Source organism: Hemibagrus wyckioides, linkage group LG04 (genome assembly GCF_019097595.1).
Source record: "Hemibagrus wyckioides isolate EC202008001 linkage group LG04, SWU_Hwy_1.0, whole genome shotgun sequence".
NCBI classification, from domain to species: Eukaryota; Metazoa; Chordata; class Actinopteri; order Siluriformes; family Bagridae; genus Hemibagrus; species Hemibagrus wyckioides.
The window spans coordinates 27073933-27096842 of NC_080713.1; the positions used below are offsets into that span (position 1 = coordinate 27073933).

At 39.4% G+C, this 22910-nt stretch overlaps 2 protein-coding genes across 2 annotated transcripts; both read left to right on the top strand.

The window, feature by feature from the left end:
* Positions 1–1739: 1739 nt before the first annotated feature.
* On the top strand, positions 1740–5422 carry LOC131352196 (extracellular calcium-sensing receptor-like). Its single transcript, XM_058388141.1, has 6 exons — positions 1740–1924; positions 2082–2370; positions 2791–3543; positions 3630–3857; positions 4214–4337; positions 4509–5422. Exons 1-6 carry the CDS (start codon positions 1875–1877, stop codon positions 5420–5422), a joined length of 2358 nt encoding a protein of 785 aa, XP_058244124.1. The 5' UTR covers positions 1740–1874.
* A 2418-nt stretch (positions 5423–7840) lies between these two features.
* On the top strand, positions 7841–22858 carry LOC131351524 (extracellular calcium-sensing receptor-like). The gene is made up of 9 exons (XM_058386940.1): positions 7841–7949; positions 16527–16766; positions 17045–17100; positions 19259–19416; positions 19548–19836; positions 20343–21101; positions 21184–21411; positions 21656–21776; positions 21945–22858. Exons 1-9 carry the CDS (start codon positions 7841–7843, stop codon positions 22856–22858), a joined length of 2874 nt encoding a protein of 957 aa, XP_058242923.1.
* The last annotated feature ends 52 nt before the right edge of the window (positions 22859–22910 follow it).

A 22910-nucleotide genomic window follows, 5' to 3' on the forward strand; every position in this document is an offset into this window, starting at 1 on the left:
GAAACAAATTGTTCAGACATATTTATTGCCATTTTTATTGAAGAATGTTCAACTTGGACACCTAATGTCAAATATAATAAACTAAACAATATTTAGAAATGTCTAATTTCCATTATTGGAATAAATCTTATATGGAAATGCTTGGGACCTGATTAAACTAATGATACAAAAATCTGAATTGTCTTATTTCTGTCCATATATATATATATATATATATATATATATATATATATATATATATATATATATATATATATATATATAGTCTGTATTCAGCAACATACATGTTTGTAATCATAAATATAATACAATTATCTTTTTGGAACAAAAAACAATCTGTGATATGTTAATGTCCATGAACAAAGAGAATTTAATGCTGCTATCTTCTCATATTAATGATCCCAGCATACATTAGCATGAACCAGCAATACCTCCAATCAACCGATAAACAAGCAAACAAATACATAAATATTGACAGAATAAAAAATAACTTCACAAACATAATATGGTGATGGACGGTAAGTAACCCTCTACTTTTAAAATGCATCTGCTATGGTCACCATCAGATCACTAGAGGGCCCTGAAGACTGATAGTTAAAACCACAAGCACTATGCAAAACTTCTAACACAATTTACCCAATGTGCTTATTTAGTCTGGTTCACATATAGGAGCTGGAGCATGTGCAATGGTGGCTGAGGATGTTTAGTGTTTGGAGGTTCTGTGAAAATTATCCATACAGATTGAAGAAAAAGTGCAAAAAAGAACGGAATCACAGAAATCACATCTGGTTTTGCAGAAGAGGTCACTTTACTCATATGAAAAGCATGGATGATTAACAGACCTGTCTGGTGTCCCATTTACACATGGCCTTAACATGCTTGATCGGATCAGAAATGGAAAGCTGAGATAGTTGTTCACATCTGGTATTATAATCCATCTCCTATGATTATTTGCATTCAGGTTTCATACAACATATCTGCAGGGGAAATGATTTACTACATGTTTACTGCATCAGCCTTCTGCTGCATTTATCTTTTTGTAGAACATAACATAATTCCTATTATTTTCTACCTACATGGACTGTTTCAAATGTTCTGCATGTATTGCTAACAAAAACTAACAAAACTAACAAAAAATAACAAAACTTATAAGCCAATGGGGGATGAGACTCTGAAAGAAGGTACAAAAATAAACTCAATTTATTTCTGCTGTTATACCCTTGTCTTTATCCATTAGCCTAATCTACCATTCAGTGCAATTTCAGTCGCACAATAATGCCTTTTGCAAATAATAGAATTGGGCCCACATACTTGCTCCCTTCCACTCTGGGTAGGCTCATACTTTGTGAACTAGCCAGTGGAGACTGCCATATATGTGGTGCTCAAGTGAGAGATACTGGTGCATTGTGGCCGGTCTCCGGTATACAATATATGCAAACAGATTTGATACATGGTTTGACAGCACATGAAGGCCAAGCATGTACAAGCCAACAATGGTGTCTGTAAATATTTTTTTTGGTCTATGATGAATAATTTTAATCAGAAATAATTAAGAGTTGTAGGTAGTATATTGTCCCTCAATGACATCACCTAGCCACCACCCCTGATTTGTCCAAAATAAACGGTAATACCCAAACCGTCCAGAGCATGTCTATATATATATATAATATACATATGAAGACTATATAGTTTGAGAACTGATCCAGAAAAAGCAGTTGACACACTTTGTGATGTTATTCCTCATACTACTCTTTCGTTTTTACCAGGCAGAGGGAGAATATTGCCATATTCTGGAAAACCCAGAAAATCCTCTGCTGTCCAAAGATGGAGATGTAATAATTGGAGCTATCTTTTCAATACATCGTGGTACACAGATGCAGTTACTGACATATACTGAAAAACCTCAACCTTTAATCTGCATTAGGTTTGTTGTAGGCTAAACTATGATACTGTAGTCACATTGGACATTGGACTATTTTGCTCTATATCATAATCTGTATTTCGCCATACTATTTCTTTTATTTTTCATCTAATATATAAGCAATTTGTCATATCATATGATATTTTATGGATATTTGTAGAAGTGACCTCAGTGAATTACGCCTTGCTCAGACTATGACTTTTGCAATTGAAGAAATCAACAGAAGCAACATCTTGCTCCCAAATATCTCAATTGGTTACAAGATTTATGACAACTGTCTCTCAAGCTTGTTATCTATGAAGGCAGCCATGGCTCTGATGAATGGCCAGGACATAACAGCAGATGATGCCTGCTCTGGACAAGCAGTAGTACAAGCCATCATAGGAGAGTCAGAGTCTACACCTACTATAGCACTCACACAAACTACAGGACCATTTCAGATCCCAGTGGTAAGTGAATGATTTTATCCTCATTTATTTAACAATTTAATTAAAAGTTACAAAACACATATGTATATGTGAAATGCAAAATGCATATGTTTAATTTATAGAAATGTCTGCATCTTCATTATACAAATATATTTATCTGATTACAAATCATTAATGTTTTTGCCTTAAGAGAAGCTCAAATTTACCTTGTAACAATTCTAATGAGGATGTAAATTATAGTAATTCTGTTTATCATTCCAAAATATGTGCATGATTAACTTAGATATTAATTTGTTTTTGAGTATGTTAGTAGAGGTATGTTAGAAGTATGTTATTGAATGGTACAGTGGTGCATTGGTACCACTGGCACATCACAGCCCCAGTTTTAATCTTGCATTATTCAGCAAAAATGCATTTTTTAATGTGTTTTTCTGTTCTCAGATAAGTCATGCTGCTACATGTGAATGTCTGAGCAACAAGAAAGAGTATCCATCTTTCTTCAGGACCATAGCGAGTGACTACTACCAGAGTAGAGCGCTGGCATATCTGGTCAAGCACTTTGGCTGGTCTTGGGTGGGAGCTGTACACAGTGATAATGACTATGGAAACAATGGAATGGCCATTTTTCTGAATGCAGCGAAAGTGGAAGGAATATGTGTTGAGTATTCTGAAAAGTTTGACCGGTCAGATCCTGAGAAAATCAGAAAAGTGACTGATATTATTAAGCAAGGCACAGCCAAAGTAATTATCATTTTTCTTGCCTACTTTGATATGAACATTCTAATAGATCACCTAATTCTAAACAATGTCACTGGCTACCAGATGATTGGTGTCGAGGCATGGATTTCTGCTGTTGATCTAGTCACACCAGCAAGTTACAACATATTGGCTGGATCCATTGGATTTGATGTGGGAAAACTAAAAATTGATGGTTTTGCTGACTATGCTCTCAATGGATTTTGGCATGAAGATTTCCCTTGCTTACAAACAGACGGAAAGCTTTCTCATACTGAAATCGAATGCAGCAAATATGTAGACCTTGTTAAATTTAAAAACTACAGTAAAGATATATCAGAATTGAGATATGCAAATAACATCTACAATGCGGTTTATGCTGTGGCACATTCCCTACACAGCCTGTTGAGATGCACAGAAATGAGTTGTGAGAAAAGCAAAACAATACAATCATGGCAGGTAATATAAAGAACTGAAGCAAAGCGAGCAATATCCATGACTGATATTATACTGAAATAAATATTTGTTTTCTTTTCCATTTACAGGTTGTTGAGTCTCTAAAAAAGGTAAATTTTACCACTAAAATAGGAGACCATACTTTGTTTGATAGCACTGGGGCAACAGCTGCAAAATATGATGTGGTGAACTGGCAACGAGGGTTCAATGGAGAAGTGGAGTTTAAGGTTGTGGGCTATTATGATGCCTCTCTGCCAAGTGGACAACAATTTGTACTTAATTCTGAAGACATAGTCTGGGCTGGAGAAAAAATAAAGGTATAAACATTGTTTGCTAAGGTTTTAACAAACATACTCGAAAGTGTTATAAATGATTTTTTTAAATAAGTCTCTTTATGGCTCTAACTTATTCTTTATTCTTAAGTTTATAACTTTATTCTTCCAAAAAACAAATGTTCTAGAAATGTTCTGGTGAATATACATGAAACATTCTCAGTGAATATACATGAGTCATTTTGTACCAGTATAGTACTTCAAAGAAAATATTACAGATCTGTAAAGCTGCATATTATATATAATTAATGAACAAAAAAAATATGGCTAAAGAGTTGCATAGGCTTGCCAAAAAACCTTATAATTCAAAGGTTGTAGCTGTAATATGTTGTTTATATTAGAAGCCAAGGTCTGTGTGCAGTGAGAGCTGTCCTCCAGGAACCAGGAAAGCTGCACAGAAAGGAAGGCCTGTCTGCTGCTATGACTGTTTACCATGTGCAGATGGAGAGATCAGTAACCAGACAGGTAATTTCAGCATGACCAAGATTCAAAGAAAAGTTGTTTATTGTACATGTTGTATCCTCCTTTTCTTATTTAGGATACAGTTCCTCAACAATTGCATTAACAAATAAAACCATGAGCAAAAGTTTATTTCCCTTCCTAATAATAATAAGAATAACCATGGTTATTTTGCAGATTCAAATAACTGTGAGCAGTGTCCAGGAGAATATTGGTCTAATGCTGAGAGAGATAAATGTGTGTTAAAGGTCATAGAGTTTCTTTTATTTACAGAGGTTATGGGGATAATACTGGTGTTTTTTTCCTTGTTTGGAGCTATATTAACTGTGTTAGTAGCTATTTTATTTCTAATAGAAAAGGACACTCCCATTGTTAAAGCCAACAACTCTGAGCTGAGCTTCCTGCTGCTCTTCTCTCTGACTCTGTGTTTTCTCTGTTCCCTTACTTTCATTGGAAGGCCATCTGAGTGGTCCTGTATGCTGCGTCACACAGCATTTGGGATCACCTTTGTCCTCTGTATCTCCTGTGTACTGGGGAAAACAGTAGTGGTGTTAATGGCCTTCAGGGCTACACTTCCAGGAAGTAATGTCATGAAATGGTTTGGGCCTCTACAGCAGAGACTCAGTGTACTTGCCTTCACTCTCATACAGGTTCTTATCTGTGTGCTTTGGTTAACAGTTTCTCCTCCTTTCCCATACAAAAACATGAACTACTACAAGGAAAAGATCATATTAGAATGTAGTTTGGGCTCAGCTATAGGTTTCTGGGCTGTTTTGGGATATATAGGAGTTCTTGCATTCTTGTGCTTTGTTTTAGCTTTTCTAGCTAGGAAGCTGCCTGATAATTTTAATGAAGCTAAATTTATCACATTTAGTATACTTATCTTCTGTGCAGTTTGGGTCACTTTTATTCCAGCTTATGTCAGCTCTCCTGGAAAATTCACTGTAGCTGTGGAGATATTTGCTATTCTGGCCTCCAGTTTTGCTCTACTAATCTGTATATTTACTCCTAAATGTTATATTATTCTCTTTAAACCTGAACTAAACACAAAGAAAAATATGATGGGTAAAATGGCATCTAAATCCCTTTAAGAAACAAACTGTTCAGTTTCAAATTTGTCAGTGTCAAATACTGAGCAAAAAAAGTACATCTGTTTAAATCTATAATGGATATGTATGAGAACATTAAACTAATCATAAAAATCATAATGGTGTCTTATCTCTGTCCAGAAAAATATTTAATAATACATATGTTTGTTATCAGGAATATAGGACAATCATCTTAATGGCATTCAAATATTTAAGATTCTCGATTTTTAAAAATTGAATTAATATATCAATATATAACATCTTATCATGTAGGCTTCAATGTATATAAGCTGAAACCAACCAAGCAGTAAGAACACCACCTCATGCACCATGCAAAATGTCTCCCACAGTTGAGACAAAATTGTTTGTAGAATTTTTCATGTGGAAAAAACTAAAGAAACAATGGAAGCATAAGCTATGCTGTATTTGCAGACTTAAATGAGGCAGTTGGAGGGGTTTGTGTAAGAATTGAGGAAGAACAAAGGAGATCTGTGAGGTAGGACAAGCATTATAGGTGGCCCAACAAATGCTGTACCTACAGAAGACAACCATATTAATTAAAAGGCAGAAACATAATTATGGAGATGTGTTCCATAATCAAAATTATCAAATAGTTGTGAACATATCTTTCTCTATGTCCTCTTATTTAATAACGCCAACAAGAAGAATATTGTTATATAGTTATATGCTTATAAATGCTCAAAAATGCTTTGTATCTTTAGTTTTAAAAATAAAAACTGCAATGTTTTATCAAAATGTTCCCACAAGATCAACACTGTCAGATATAACTACATACACCCTATTTTACTGTAAAAATGCATGTAGCAGTGATAGAGTTTCTTATAACAGACTGTAATGTTAATTTTGTCTCTTATGCAACCATTCTTATGGAAACAATTAGCTGTGTGAATCATACAAAAATCATGCACCAATACGTAATATGAATTAATGATGACTTAAGGCATTCTACTTTTCACACACTATTGAAAAGCAAACCTTAACTACAATTTGAGTCTTATGAATTCATGTGCGTATAATTACCACCTGCTGGTACATGTTTTAAGTAATAATTCACACAGGCGTGGATTAAAACTACACCAGGTTACGTATATAACCTGGTTCCCTGAGAAGGAAACAAGATGCTGCGTCATCCCTGATGCTATAGGAACACTTCATGGAGGAAGTTGTCTCTGAATCTCTGTGTGCACACATGTCGATTGGACTTGGATATGCCAGAGGCAAATTCTAAGCAGATGGGGGGGTCATGGGCTGACTCCATGGGCTCAAAAGGAGCCTCCAGCAGCCCCTCTAGGACCACAGAGAGGTCCCAGGAGGGGAGATGCATTGTGCAGGAAGGCCTCAGCCACCTGGCACCGTGCAGAAAATGAGAGACCAGAGGGTGTTTACCCAAGAAGGCCCCAAACACAAGTTTGTGGTTCGCAGCAATGGTGGCCATGTACACTTTTAAAGTAGAGGAGGACAGGCCCAAAAATGGCGAGACTGCAAAAACCTCCACTTCAGAGCATACAGCTTTCTAGTGGCAGGAACCCTAGCATTCAACAGAGTCTCCACTAACTTCAAGGCAGGGTGGGGGTGTAAGATTGCCTCCTGCTCCTGAGAGAAGAGATATTTTCTGACAGGAATCTCCCGCCATCTTGGAGGGAGACAAGGTCTGTGAACCAAACTTGTGAAGGCCAGCGTGGAGCCACTAGAAGAAGGTGGACTCGATTGTTGTGCACTTTGGCTAGGACTTCTAGGAGCAGAGCTACCAGGAGAAAGGCGTACCTTCATAGCCTCGGCCACATCTGTACCAGAGCATCCAGGCCCAGAGGGGCTGGGTGAGAAAGGGAATACCAAAGTGGATAGTGTGTCCACTCCTTGGAGGTGAACAGATCCACTTCTGCACAGCCAAAAATTTGCCAGATGCTCTCCACCACCTGTGGATGGAAACACCACTCCCCAGGCCTCAGCACCTGCCTCAACAGGACGTCCCTGGGACAAAAATCTCGCTCAGAGAAAGAAACCTGGTCTCTGCCCAGAGCAGAATCTGCTGTGCCAACCTGAACAGAGGCTGTGAACACAGACTGCCCTGTTAATTGATATAAGAATCTACTGTAGTGCTGTCTGTGTGCACATGGTATACCCTAAGGTGTGGAAGAAATGTGTTTCAATGCTAGAAACATGGCCATCATCTGCATTTATGTGCCATGAGAGTTGATGGACCTCCCAGAGACCCTGGGTGGGGCGGCCATCCATGACTGCTCCCCAGCTTGAAAGCGAGGCATCCGTTGAAAGAGTCTTGTGATGATGAATCACCCCTAGTGTGAGACCTAAGGTCAGAAACCAGGGCAATTTCCACATAAGAAGGGTACAAAACCCGCAGTGCGTAACCATTATGGCAATGAGGGAATGCCTGCGGGGATGAAAGCCTGCACCCCTGAGCCAGAGCTGGAATGGCCTCATGTGAAGCAGACCCAAAGTGATAACTTTGGCTGGTGCTGCCATGAGGCTGAGCACTCTATGCTCTTCGGTGACAGAGAGGCTTTGGTCTAGCCAAATAGCTTTCAATGCTGACAGTATGGAAGCCACCCTAGAAGGAGTCAGACATGCCTGCATTGTGGTCGAATCCCAAACTACACCCTAGAAGGTGGTTCTCTGAGAAGGAGAAAGTACACACTTCAAAAAAAAAAAAAAAAATATCTGCTGTTTATTTTGTAGAAGTGACCAGTCTATAATTTTAATGGTAGGTTTAATTGAACACTTAGAGACAGAATAAAAACAAACAAAAAAAGTCCAGAAAAACACATTTCAAAAAAGTTATACATTGTTTTGCATTTTAAGGAGTGAAAAGTATTTGACCACTTTACAAAACATGACTTAGCACTTTGTGGCAAAACCCTTGTTGGCAATCACAGAGGACAGACATTTTTTGTAGTTGACACCGGGTTTGCACACATCTCAGGAGGGATTTTGTCCCACTCGTCTCCAAGTCATTAAGGTTTTGAGGCTGATGTGTGGCAACTCGAACCTTCAGCTCCCTCCAGAGATTTTCTGGCTAGGCCACTCCAGGACCTTAATTTGCTTCTTCTTGAGCCACTCCTTTGTTGCCTTGGCCATGTGTTTTAGGTCATTGTTAGCAGGAATACCCATTTACGACCCATTTTCAATGCCCTGGCTGAGAATAGAGGTTCTCACCCAAAATTTGACAGTACATGGCCCCGTGCAGTTGTCCTGTCACCTGGAGATAGTGTTCTTGGGGTCATAGGAAGCATTCCTCCTCCTCCAAACATGGCGAGTTGAGTTGATGCCAAAGAGCTCGATTTTCATCTTATCTGGCCACAACACTTTAACCCATTTCTCCTCTGAATCATTCAGATGTTAAATGGCAAACTTCAGATGGGCCTATACATGTGTTTTCTTGAGCAGGGGGACCTTGCTGTCGCTGCAGGATTTCAGTCAGTTCATGGCGTAGTGTGTTACCAATTGTTTTATTGGTGACTATGGTCCCAACTGCCTTGAAATCATTGACAAGATCCTCCTGAGTAGTTCTGGGCTAATTCCTTACCATTCTTATGATCATTGAAGCTCCACAAGGTGAGATCTTGCATGGAGCCCCAGACTGAGGGAGATTGGCAGTTACACTTTGTGTGGCACACTACACTTTATGTGGCTTGGACAAACTTTCAGTCGTAGCTTTGTGTTGTTCTTGTGCTTGATCTTTATGTTGTATGTTTATGTAGCACCAGGTCCTGGAGAAACATTGTCTCATTTCACTATGTACTGCATCAGCTATATGTGGTTGAAATGACAATAAAGCTTCTTCTTCAATCCGGTATTTTGTGTTTCTTCCATTTGCTAATAATCACACCAACTGTTTTTCAGCCTCTCACCAAGCTGCTTGGCGATACTTTTTGGCATATTCCAGCCTTGTGTAGGACTACAATCTTGTCCCTGACTTCCTTGGACAGCTCTTTGGTCTTGGCCATGGTGGAGAATTTGGAATATGATTGATTGATTACCACTGTGGACAAGTTTCTTTTATAGAGGTAACAAGCTGAGATTAGGAGCACTCCCTTTAAGAGAGTATTCCTAATCTCATCTTGTTACCTGTATAAAAGACACCTGGAACCCAGAAATCTTGCTGAGTGATAGGGGATCAAATACTTACAGTAGTTCTCTCATTAAAATGCTTGTTTTTCTGGATTTTCTGTCTCTCACTGTTCAAATAAACCTACCATTAAAATTATAGACTGATAATTTCTGTGTCAGTGGGCAAACATACAAAATCAGCAGGGGATCAAATATTTTTTCTCTCACTGTAAATGTGCAAGTGTTCCTACTGAAATGGTTTAGAGACAGGTATGTCTAAGTGTGAATAATTTGTGGTCATTGTTTACTTATTTAAGTCAATTAAGAGATGCAGCTACCATCCCTCTCCATAATGACTTTACAAAGATTAACACTTCTCTGATTTGTTTAATCTGCTTGGTTATACCCAGAAGACTATAAATTTCTATAAATATCTAAAGAGAGTATTTGTTGAGGACTGAGCAAGCAAAAGCATTGTAGAAACTTTGTGATGTTATTCCTTATACTACTCCTTTCTCTCCACCAGGCAAAGGGAGAATATTGACATTTTTTGGAAAACCCAGAAAGTCCTCTGTTGTACAAAGATGGAGATGTGATAATTGGAGCTATTTTTGCATTACATGATGGTACACAGATGCAGCTGCTGACATATACTGAAAAACCTCAACCTTTAATCTGCATTAGGTTTGTTGTAATGGAATATTTCACTATGTGTAGTTAGTAAACTATGACACTGTAGTCACATTAGAGACTGTAATTTGCTCTATATAATATGTATTTCTCCATTTTATTTCTTTTATTTTTCATTAAATATATAAATAATTTGACATGATATTTTATGTATGTATGTTGAAGTGATCTCAGTGACTTACGCCTTGCTCAAACTATGACTTTTGCAATTGATAAAATCAACAGAAGCAAAATCTTGCTCCCAAATATCACAATTGGTTACAAGATTTATGACAACTGTCTCTCAAGCTTGTTATCTATGAAAGCAGCCATGGCTCTGATGAATGGTCAGGACATGACAGCAGATGATGCCTGCTCTGGACAAGCAGTAGTACAAGCCATCATAGGAGAGTTGGAGTCTACTCCTACTATAGCACTCACACAAACTACAGGACCATTTCAGATCCCAGTGGTAAGGGTGAATGATTTTATCTTCATTTATTTAACAATTTAATTAAAAGTTACAAAACACACTTTAAATATACAGGAAAGGCAAATGCTTCATTTATAAAAATTTCTAAATCTTCCTTTTACGTCTACATATATCTAATTACTAATCATTAATCCTTTTGCCTTAAGAGAAGCTCAATTTTACCTTGTAACACAATTCTAACAAGCAAGTAAATTATATTAATTCTGTTCAAGATTCCAAAAGATTTGTAGGATTAACCTAGATGTTAATTTGTTTTTGAGTAATATATGTTGGATAGCATAGTGGTGCATTGGATAGCATAGTGGTCCACTGGCACATCACAGCCCCAGGTTTAATCCTGTGTGTAGAATTTTGCATGTTTTCTATATGTTTGTGTGTGGGGTTCTCTAGTTACCATCAGCTAATAAATACTTAAGCAAACCGACAGGCAGAATGGCTAAATTGAATTATTTCTAGGTGTGAAAGGGTGTGTGAACATGTTACATGTTCGCCTTATGCCCATTATTTCCAGGATTGCCTTGGTGTCCAACTCAAACCTGACCAAAATAGAGTGGTAAAACTAATGGAAAGAATGCTATTTTTACTATCATTATCAGTTACATTAGTATACTTTTACACTCATAGTGTCCCTAGAACATAATAATTGCTATATTACATAGATGTAATTTTTTCAATCTTGGAAAAAACTTTCCATTATGCAGCAAAAATTATGCAGTCTTTCTGTTCTTAGATAAGCTATGCTGCTAGCTGTGATTGTCTAAGCAACAGAAAAGAGTACCCATCTTTCTTCAGGACCATAGCAAGTGACTACTACCAGAGTAGAGCTCTGGCATATTTGGTCAAGCACTTTGGCTGGTCTTGGGTGGGAACTGTGAACCGTGATAATGACTATGGAAACAATGGAATGGCCATTTTTCTGAATGCAGCGAAAGTGGAAGGAATATGTGTTGAGTATTCTGAAAAGGTTGACCGGTCAGATCCTGAGAAAATCAGGAAAGTGACTGATATTATTAAGAAAGGCACAGCCAAAGTAATTATCATTTTTCTTGCCTACTTTGATATGAACATTCTAATAGATCACCTAATTCTAAACAATGTCACTGGCTACCAGATGATTGGTGGTGAGGCATGGATTTCTGCTGTTGATCTAGTCACACCAGCAAGTTACAACATATTGACTGGATCCATTGGACTTGATGTGGGAAAACTAAAAATTGATGGTTTTGCTGACTATGCTCTGAATGGATTTTGGCATGAAGATTTCCCTTGCTTTCAAACAGAGGGAAAGCTTTCTCATACTGAAATCGAATGCAGCAAATATGTAGACGTTGTTCAATTTAAAAACTACAGTAAAGATACACTATATTGCCAAAAGTATTCGCTCACCTGCCTTGACTCACATATGAATTTAAGTGACATCCCATTCCTAATCCATAGGGTTCAATATGACGTCGGTCCACCCTTTGCAGCTATAACAGCTTCAACTCTTCTGGGAAGGCTGTCCACAAGGTTTAGGAGTGTGTTTATGGGAATATTTGACCATTCTTCCAGAAGCGCATTTGTGAGGTCACACACTGATGTTGGACGAGAAGGCCTGGCTCTCAGTCTCCACTCTAATTCATCCCAAAGGTGTTCTATCGGGTTGAGGTCAGGACTCTGTGCAGGCCAGTCAAGTTCATCCACACCAGACTCTGTCATCCATGTCTTTATGGACCTTGCTTTGGTCACTGGTGCACAGTCATGTTGGAAGAGGAAGGGGCCAGCTCCAAACTGTTCCCACAAAGTTGGGAGCATGGAATTGTCCAAAATGTTTTGGTATGCTGAAGCATTCAGAGTTCCTTTCACTGGAACTAAGGGGCCAAGCCCAGCTCCTGAAAAACAACCCCACACCATAATCCCCCCTCCACCAAACTTTACACTTGGCACAATGCAGTCAGACAAGTACTGTTCTCCTGGCAACCGCCAAACCCAGACTCGTCCATCAGATTGCCAGATGGAGAAGCGCGATTCGTCACTCCAGAGAACGCGTCTCCACTGCTCTAGAGTCCAGTGGCGGTGTGCTTTACACCACTGCATCTGACGCTTTGCATTGCACTTGGTGATGTATGGCTTGGATGCAGCTGCTTGGCCATGGAAACCCATTCCATGAAGCTCTCTGCGCACTGTTCTTGAGCTAATCTGAAGGCCACATGAAGTTTGGAGGTCTGTAGTGATTGACTCTGCAGAAAGTTGGCGACCTCTTCGCACTATGCGCCTCAGCATCCGCTGACCCCGCTCCATCAGTTTACGTGGCCTACCACTTCGTGGCTGAGTTGCTGTCATTCCCAAACACTTCCACGTTCTTATAATACAGCTGACAGTTGACTGTGGAATATTTAGGAGCGAGGAAATTTCACGACTGGATTTGTTGCACAGGTGGCATCCTATCACAGTTCCACGCTGGAATTCACTGAGCTCCTGAGAGCGACCCATTCTTTCACAAATGTTGGTAAAAACAGTCTGCATGCCTAGGTGCTTGATTTTATACACCTGTGGCCATGGAAGTGATTGGAACACCTGATTCTGATTATTTGGATGGGTGAGCGAATACTTTTGGCAATATAGTGTATATCAGAATTGAGATATGCAAATAACATCTACAATGCGGTTTATGCTGTGGCACATTCTCTACACATTCTCTACACAGCCTGTTGAGATGCACAGAAATGAGTTGTGAGAAAAGCAAAACAATACAATCATGGCAGGTAATATAAAGAACTAAAGCAAAACCAGCAATATCCATGACTGATATTATCCTGAAATAAATATTTGTTTTCTTTTCCATTTACAGGTTGTTGAGTCTCTAAAAACCATAAATTTTATCACTAAAATAGGAGACCATATTTTGTTTGACAACACTGGGGCAACAGCTGCAAAATATGATGTGGTAAAACAATTTCTTTTATTTACAGAGGCTATGGGGATAATGCTCGTGTTTTTTTCCTTGGAAAAGATCATATTAGAATGTAGCTTGGGCTCAGCTATAGGTTTCTGGGCTGTTTTGGGGTATATAGGAATTCTTGCTTTCTTGTGCTTTGTTTTAGCTTTTCTAGCTAGGAAGCTGCCTGATAATTTTAATGAAGCTAAATTCATCACTTTTAGCATGCTTATATTCTGTGCAGTTTGGATCACTTTTATTCCAGCTTATGTCAGCTCTCCTGGAAAATTCACTGTAGCTGTGGAGATATTTGCTATTCTGGCCTCCAGTTTTGCTCTACTATTTAGTATATTTACTCCTAAATGTTATATTATTCTGTTTAAACCTGAACTAAATACAAAGAAAAATATGATGTGTAAAATGGCATCTAAATCCCTTTAAATCATTAAAATCTGCAAACATATACATTGTCAATTGAATTTGTCCCTGTCAAATATTGAGCAACACAATGTCAAATATGATCAATTAAGTCAAATACATCTGAAAACCTACATCTGATTAACTAATCATACAAACCATAATCGTGGTTCTGTCCAGAAAGTTATTTAGTATTTAGCAACATGCATGTTTGTAATCAGGAATATAGGACAATCATCTTAATGGCATACAATTTTTTTAAGATATCTAAATTTTTATTTAAAAATCTGAGAAAAATGTTCTCATATTAATAGGCCTCAATTTATATAAGCAGAAACCAACTAACCAAATTGTATGTTCTTTTGGAGAATTTAGAAACAATAGAACCATAATCTGTGCTTAATTTGCAGACTTAAACCAGGCAGTAGAGATGGAAACGTGTAACACAAAGCTTTGGAGGGGTTTGTGTAAGAATTGCAGAGGAACTAAGGAGATCTGTGAGGAAGCACAAGCATTATATGTGACCCAACACATGCTGTAATTACAAAAGACATCCTTATCAATTAAAAGGCAGGAACATAATTACGGGGCTGTGTTCCATAATAAGAATGATCAAATCTCTTTTTCTATGTTCTCATATATAATAACAAGAAGAATTTTGTTATATAGTTCTATGTATCTAAAGATGTCTAACTTTCATCTTTTCCTAAGAAACCAAATGAAAAAATGTTTTGTATCTTTAGTTTTTAAAATAAAAACTGCAATGTTTCAGCAAAATGTCCCCACCAGATCAACAGTCAGACATTTTCCACCAAAACCATAACCACATACTGCCTGTTTTATGGTAAAAATGTGTGTAGCAGTGATAGAATTTCTGATGAAAATCTCTATATTCAAACAAGCAATCCAACAACTCACTAAATGTGTAGACATTTGCCAGAGAGTTGCAGGCCAGTCATTTAAAAATTTCTCTTATGCAACCATTTATATGCAAAAAAGTAGCTATGTGAATCATAAAATCATGCACTAATGCTTAATATGAATTAAGCATAACCCGGTTCCTTGAGAAAGGAACAAGATGCTGCATCATCACTGATGCTATGGGAACACTTCATTGAGGAAGTTGTCTCTGTGGCTCAATTTATAGGCTCGGATAGGACGTGACGAATGGAATATGCGCCAATAAGTCCATATAAAGGCATCTACGTCACATCACTCAAGCTTCTATGTGTCTGAAGGAAGTGCAATGCCCGGGGTGTGGCAAGCAATGCAGTGTCTCGTTCCCTTCTCAGGGAACCGGGTTACATATGTAACCTGGTATAATGGGACCAGCCACACGCTGGTTGATGTCTGTCCCAGGGGCCATGAGAGCACACAAGCAAACCAGGAATAGAAGATCAATAAGCCCTGAATGACCTGGGACCTGGAGTGGGGTCCCATGAGCTTGATTGATGAACATAAGTTCGCTGACTCATGGGCCGGAAGACAGAAGGCCTGAAAGATGATTGGATGACTGGCCATCCTGGGAACCTTGGGGACATATCCTGCCCTAGGGTGCAAGAAAGCCTTGGACATGCCAGGGGCAAATGCTAAGCAGGTGGGGGTGACTAATAGAGCTAAGGAAAGTCCAAGGCTAAGAGCACAGCCGTCTTTAGGGTCAGAAACTTCTTTGACTCCATGGGCTTAAAGCACCCCCTCTAGGACCACAGAGAGGTCCCAGGAGGGGAGATGCAGTCTGCAGGAAGGCCTTAGCTGCTTGGCACCACACAGTATGGTACATACAGGCATAAAGGCATACAGGCATAGCCTTGGCCACGTCTGTACCACAGCATCCAGGCCCAGAGGGGCTGGGTGAGAAAGGGAATACCACAGTGGACAGTGGGCCAACTCCATGGAGGTGAACAGATCCACCACTCCCCGGGCCTCAGCACCTGCCTCTACAGGAAGTCTACGTCCCGATTTATGTACCCTGGGAGTAAACTGCTCTTAGTGAAAGAAACCTGGTTTCTGCCCAGAGTAGAATCTGTTGCACCAACCTGAACAGAGTGAATGTAGACTGTCCTGATTATTTATAATGAAGAAACTATTTTAGTTCTGTCTGTGCACACCAACACATGGTAGCCCCTAAGGCATAGGTGTCAAACCAGATCCACAAAGGGCCAGTGTGGGTGCAGGTTTTCTTTCCAACCAAGTAGAAGCCACACCTGAGTCTACTGAAAGCCAAGATCAGTTGATTAAACAGGTGGAATCAGGTGTGGCTTCTACTTGGTTGGAAAGAAAACCTGCACCCACACCAGCCCTTTGTGGATCCAGTTTGACACCTATGCCCTAAGGTGTGGGAGAAAGTGTATCAATGCTAGAAACATGGCTCTCATCTCCAAGCAATTTATGTGCCATGAGAGTTGAAGGCCCTCCCAGAGACCCTGGGTGGGCAGCCATCCAAGACCTCTCCCCAGCCTGAAAGCGAGGCGTCCATTGAAAGAGTCTTGTGACAATAACTCGCCTTTAGTGTGGGACCCAAGGTCAGAAACCGGGGTCTTTTCCACATAAGAAGTGTATGAAACCCGAGGCATGTAACCCTAATGGCACTGAGGGTATGCCTGTGGGGATGAAAGCCCGTGCCCCTGAGCCAGAGCTGGAACAGCCTCATGTGATGCAGACCCAAAGGGATAATGTTGGCTGCTGCTGCCATGAGGCCATGAGACCATGTTGCCGAGGCAAAGAGAGGCTTTGGCCTAGCAGACTAGCTGTCACCACTGACAGTAAGGGAGTCACCCAAGCAGGAGACAGACATACCTGCATTGTGGTGCACATTTCTCTGGGTTCAACTTGAGGCCTAGAGACCTCAAATGGGCAAGCACAGCATCTCAATGACTGACTGCCATGTCCTTCAACTAGGCCAGGATGAGCCAGTCCAGGAAATTCAGTGCCCTGTAGATGCAGCAGTACCAGGGCAGCATCCATGCACTTTGTATATGTGTGTGGTGACAGGGCTAGACCAAAAGGAAGAACACAATTCTGGTATGCTTCGCCCACAAAGGCAAACCTGAGGAACTTCCTGTGTTCTGGCAGAATACCTACATGAGCCCTGAAACAGTGAGCTGGCAGGTGCAGATCCGGGGGATAAATTCATGAAGGGAAAAGGGAGCTAGAGTGGACCCTACTGACCTCTGAGATGCAAGAGGCAGTAAGACAGGAGGTAGAGGAAACCACCCTTGGGAGGACACTCTTAGGAACTCTAGCCCTCGGGTGTCAGGAGTCTTTCATTGCCCTCCTGGCAGAAATGACATACCTAAGGTCTGGTCTCGGCTGATGGTCCTGGGCCTAAGCACGCTAGCCGGCCTCCCTAGAGTTTGATGGGGGGGGCACAGGCTGCCACACTAGCCCTTCTTTCCGCTCTGAGCAAGCTGGGGGGCTGGGGGCAGGTGCGGCAGGAAGATGGCCCAGGCTGCTTACTGCGGTCAAGGATATATTCCCTAAACGCCGCCATCTAGTGCTTCACCTCTTGGTTCCGGTCGCCGACCATACTCATGCATGCCTCACAAGCCCTGATAAGTTAAGCCACAGGTGCCTCTCCATGGCAAATCCCTGGCCACAGTTGAGCTCTTTCAGCAAAACAGCCTGGTCGGCCTGCAAGACTGCCATGGTGTGCAGGGATGCACCAGCTTGGCCTGCTGCCCTTGTAGGCCTTCCCCACAAGGGCTGAGATGACGCTACATGGTTTAGAAGGAAGCACAGACTTCCTCCATGCCTCCAGTAGGGGAGAGATAGCTTGCAAGCGTCTCTTCAACCCTGGGCATGGCTGCATACCTATGATTTTCAAGCCCAACAATGACCAAATGGCACTAACTTCCTCTTCAGGCCTGTTAAAATTTAATTTAGTGACAGCTCATGTTAAAACATCAAGGAGTTCTTCAAATGCCACTGACTGCGGTGGCAGATCAACAGAGGAATGCCCCTCCGCCCCTACATTGAGCTCCTCAGAGCCTGACGCAGACAACAAAATATCCTCTTTCAGGTCAGGAGAAATCGCAGTGTGAGCTCATGAAAACGAAGCGGGGATATCGAAGTCAGGGGAGAGGACAAAAGAAAGGGAAGGACCTCCTGCCAATTCATCCTGCGAACCCCATGATCTGCGCTGCCAGGACTTATTCAATTCAATTCAGCTAAATTTTATTTGTATAGCGCTTTTAACAAAGAGCATTGTCTCAAAGCAGCTTTACATGAGAAACAACATAAGAAACAACATAAGAAAACAACAAACATATAAACAGACAAACAGACAAACAGTCCTAGATGTTATCCCAAGTGAGCAAGCCTGAGGTGACTGAGGCGACTGTGGAAAGGAAAAACTCCCTTAGATGGTATGAGGAAGAAACCTTGAGAGGAACCAGACCCAACAATGGAACAGAATTAGTGTAGCTGCTGTTCATAATATTAGCAGCACTAGATGATCATGTGCATTTAATCAGATGTACTGGAACACAAGGTTATGGGATGTGTTAAATGTATGCCAGGCTAAAGAGATAGGTCTTTAGTCTACATTTAAACTGGGAGACTGGGAGACTTATTGGCACATATTCCCTATAAATTGTCATGGGTGCACACAGAGCTTCTGACACAACTTCCTCAATTAAGCCTTCCCATAGTGTCAGTCATGACGCAGCTTTGAGTTCCCTCGATAGGGAACCCAGTTATTGCTCTGGGTGGCTCGGGCCGTAGGATCTGCTCCTTTACCAAGAAAGGCGAACTTAATATAGTAACCTTCATTAAGCACATGATGTTATATATTATTACAATATGACAATGTTACTATTATTAGTCTCATGTAGAGTATGTTTGATTTTAAACATATGTGTTATTTAATATGTTAACTAACAAGCATATACTAATGTACTTAACATAATTATTATTCACACATAAATTCTTAAACTAAACTTGTTAATTTCATCATGGCTAGACTGTTGTATTTACATTTACACTACAACAGGTATGTCTAAGTGTGAATAATTTGTGGTCATTGTTGACTAACTTAAGTCAGATATAATTAAGAGATGCAGCTACCATCCCTCTCCATAATGACATCACAAAGATTAACACTCCTCTGATTTGTTTAATCTGATTGGTTATACCCAGAAGACCCAAAGCATTTCTATAAAGGTCTGAAGAGAGTATTTGTTGAGAACTGAGCAAGCAAAAGCATTGTAGAAACTTTGTGATGTTATTCCTTATACTACTCCTTTCTCTCCACCAGGCAAAGGGAGAATATTGCCATATTCTGGAAAACCCAGGAAGTCCTCTGCTGTCCAAAGATGGAGATGTGATAATTGGAGCTATCTTTGCAATACATGATGGTACCCAGATGCAGCTGCTGACATATACTGAAAAACCTCAACCTTTAATCTGCATTAGGTTTGTTGTAATGGAATATTTAAATATGTGTAGTTAGTTTTAGGAAACCTGTATTAGTGCATCTTTTTAGCTTTCAATATTACTGCTTATTATTAAAAGCATATACATTGTGCTTTTATGTATATTTGTAGACTTAACCTCAGTGAATTCCGCCTTGCTCAGACCTTGATTTTTGCTATTGAAGAAATCAACAGAAACAACAGATTGCTCCCAAATATTTCAATTGGATACAGGATTTATGACAACTGTCTCTCAAGAATGTTATCTATGAAAGCAGCTATGGCTTTGATGAATGGTCAGGACATAACAGCAGATGGTGCCTGCTCTGGACAAGCAGTAGTACAAGCCATCATTGGAGAGTCAGAGTCTACTCCTACTATAGTACTCACAAAAACTACAGGACCATTTAATATCCCAGTGGTAAGGAGCAATGTTTTTGTAATATTTAATTTATTTATTTAATAGCAAGACAAATATCTATACATTAAATTACTTTCTTCATTTATAGAGCAGATTTGACAGTTAATACAGTCTACAGTCATTATATTTCCATTCTTATTTATTTGCTAATCATGAGTCCTTTAAAATGAGCTTCTTTAATGTCAACAGCTAAGAGATTTTTCTCAATTTAACTTTGAGACACAATTCTAAAAAAATAGTTTACAGTAGATATCTATTTGTTTTTAAACAAGGCATGTGATTCTTATGGGTGGCATGGCAGTGAAGTAGGTAATATTACAAACACTAAATTGCCCTGTGAAAGTGTGTTAATGTGTGTTTATGTGTATAACTCTGATCAGAATAGAGCAGTAAAGATGAATTAATTTTTCCATTTAAACTGGCTTCTATTTTAAGGCCTTGACTAAGTTCTCTAACTAGAGCCAAGTGAATATGTAAAAATTTTTTACTTCTCATTCTGTCCTTAGGTAAGTTATGCTGCTACATGTGAATGTCTGAGCAACAGAAAAGAGTACCCTTCTTTCTTCAGGACCATAGCGAGTGACTACTACCAGAGTAGAGCTCTTGCATCTTTGGTTAAGCACTTTGGCTGGTCTTGGGTGGGAACTGTGAACAGTGATAATGACTATGGAAACAGTGGAATGGCTATTTTTCTGAATGCAGCCAAAGAAGAGGGAATATGTGTTGAGTACTCTGAGAAGTTTGACCGGTCAGACACTGCCAAAATCAAGAAAGTGGTGGATATTATTAAACAAGGCACAGCCAAAGTAATTATCATATTTCTTGCCCACTTTGATATGAAAATTCTAATAGAACAGCTTATTCTGAAGAATGTCACCGGCTACCAGATGATTGGTGTTGAGGCATGGATTACTTCTGTCAATATATTAACACCAGGAAGTTACAACATATTTGCTGGGTCTATTGGTTTTGCTATAGGAAAATTGAACATTGCTGGTTTTGCTGACTATGCTATCAATGAATTTTGGCAATCAGCAATCCCTTGCTTGCATACAGAGGGAAACATTTCTCAAACAACTGAAAACAACTGCAACAGATATAAAGATATTATTCAACTTAAAAACTTCACAGAAGATATAGCAGAACAGAGGTATGCAAATAACATGTACAATGCAGTTTATGCTGTGGCACATTCTCTACACCATCTGTTGACATGCACAGAAAACCAGAATTGTGACAAAGAGAAAAAAATACAACCATGGCAGGTAACCAAAAGAAGAGAAACAGCAGGCCATGTCCTTGACTGATGTTGACAAGAAACTAATACTTGTTTTATCTCCTATGAAGGTTGTTGAGTCTCTAAAGAAGGTAAATTTTACCACCAAAATAGGAGACAATATACTGTTTGACAGAACTGGGGCAACGGCTGCAAAGTATGATGTAGTGAACTGGCAACGAGGGCTCAATGGAGAAATGGAGTTTAAGGTTGTGGGCTATTATGATGCCTCTCTGCCAAATGGACAACAGTTTGTCCTAAATTCTGAAGATATAGTCTGGGCTGGAGAGAAAAAAAAGGTACATTTTTTATCATTTTTTATTATTAAAACTATAACATAATTAGAATAGTTTTTTTTTATTATTATAAGTCCTTATATGGTTATAAATAACATTCATTTGACAAAAACAAATGTTCTGAAATGTTTTACTTTCCACTGAATATCCATGGAATGTTATACTTTAATATAATGCTTCAAAGTAAATGCTTCAAAGACCTTACAATTCAAAGGTTGTAGCTGTAACATTTTGTTCATTTTAGAAGCCAAGGTCTGTGTGCAGTGAGAGCTGTCCTCCAGGAACCAGGAAAGCTGCACAGAAAGGAAGGCCTGTCTGCTGCTACGACTGTATACCATGTGCAGATGGAGAGATCAGTAACCAGACAGGTAATTTCAGCATCACCAAGTTTCAAAGAAAAGTTGTTTATTGCACATTATGTATCTTCCTTTTATTATTTAGGATACAGTTCCTCAACAATTGCATTCATAAATAAAACCATGAGATAATGTTTAATTTCATTCATAATAAAAAAAATAACCATAATTATTTTTCAGATTCAAATAACTGTGAGCAGTGTCCAGGAGAATATTGGTCTAATGCTGAGAGAGATAAATGTGTGTTAAAGGTCATAGAGTTTCTTTCATTTACAGAGGTTATGGGGATAATACTGGTAGCTTTTTCTTTGACTGGTGCTATATTAACTGTGTTAGTAGCTATTTTGTTTCTAATAGAAAAGGACACTCCCATTGTTAAAGCCAACAACTCTGAGCTAAGCTTCCTGTTGCTCTTCTCTCTGACTCTGTGCTTCCTCTGTTCACTTACTTTCATTGGAAGGCCCTCTCAGTGGTCCTGTATGCTGCGTCACACAGCGTTTGGGATCACCTTCGTCCTCTGTATCTCCTGTGTACTTGGGAAAACTGTAGTGGTGTTAATGGCCTTCAGAGCTACACTTCCAGGAAGTAATGTCATGAAATGGTTTGGGCCTCTACAGCAGAGACTCAGTGTACTTGCCTTTACTCTCATACAGGTTCTTATCTGTGTTCTTTGGTTAACAGTTTCTCCTCCTTTCCCGTACAAAAACATGAACTACTACAAGGAAAAGATCATATTAGAATGTAGTTTGGGCTCAGCTATAGGTTTCTGGGCTGTTTTGGGTTATATAGGAGTTCTTGCTTTCCTATGCTTTGTTTTAGCTTTTCTAGCTAGGAAGCTGCCTGATAATTTCAATGAAGCAAAATTCATCACATTCAGCATACTTATCTTCTGTGCAGTTTGGGTCACTTTTATTCCAGCTTATGTCAGCTCTCCTGGAAAATTCACTGTAGCTGTGGAGATATTTGCTATTCTGGCCTCTAGTTTTGCTCTGTTATTCTGCATATTTACACCTAAATGTTACATTATTCTCTTTAAACCTGAACTAAACACAAAGAAAAATATGATGGGGAAAACAGCATCAAAATCCCTATAAGAAACAAACTGTTCAAATCTGCAAACATGAACATTTCCATTATATATTTGTA

What these genes read in the sequence shown, in the direction of transcription:
- LOC131352196 (XM_058388141.1), top strand. Translation starts at nt 1,875, where the DNA reads ATGCAGTTACTGACATATACTGAAAAACCTCAACCTTTAATCTGCATT. An exon ending in GGGCTGGAGAAAAAATAAAG is followed by an intron (nt 3,858 to 4,213) that starts GTATAAACATTG and finishes TGTTTATATTAG; the next exon opens with AAGCCAAGGTCTGTGTGCAG. An exon ending in AGAGATCAGTAACCAGACAG is followed by an intron (nt 4,338 to 4,508) that starts GTAATTTCAGCA and finishes GTTATTTTGCAG; the next exon opens with ATTCAAATAACTGTGAGCAG.
- LOC131351524 (XM_058386940.1), top strand. Translation starts at nt 7,841, where the DNA reads ATGAAAGCCTGCACCCCTGAGCCAGAGCTGGAATGGCCTCATGTGAAG. An exon ending in CCTACATGAGCCCTGAAACA is followed by an intron (nt 17,101 to 19,258) that starts GTGAGCTGGCAG and finishes TCTCTCCACCAG; the next exon opens with GCAAAGGGAGAATATTGCCA. An exon ending in CAACCTTTAATCTGCATTAG is followed by an intron (nt 19,417 to 19,547) that starts GTTTGTTGTAAT and finishes GTATATTTGTAG; the next exon opens with ACTTAACCTCAGTGAATTCC.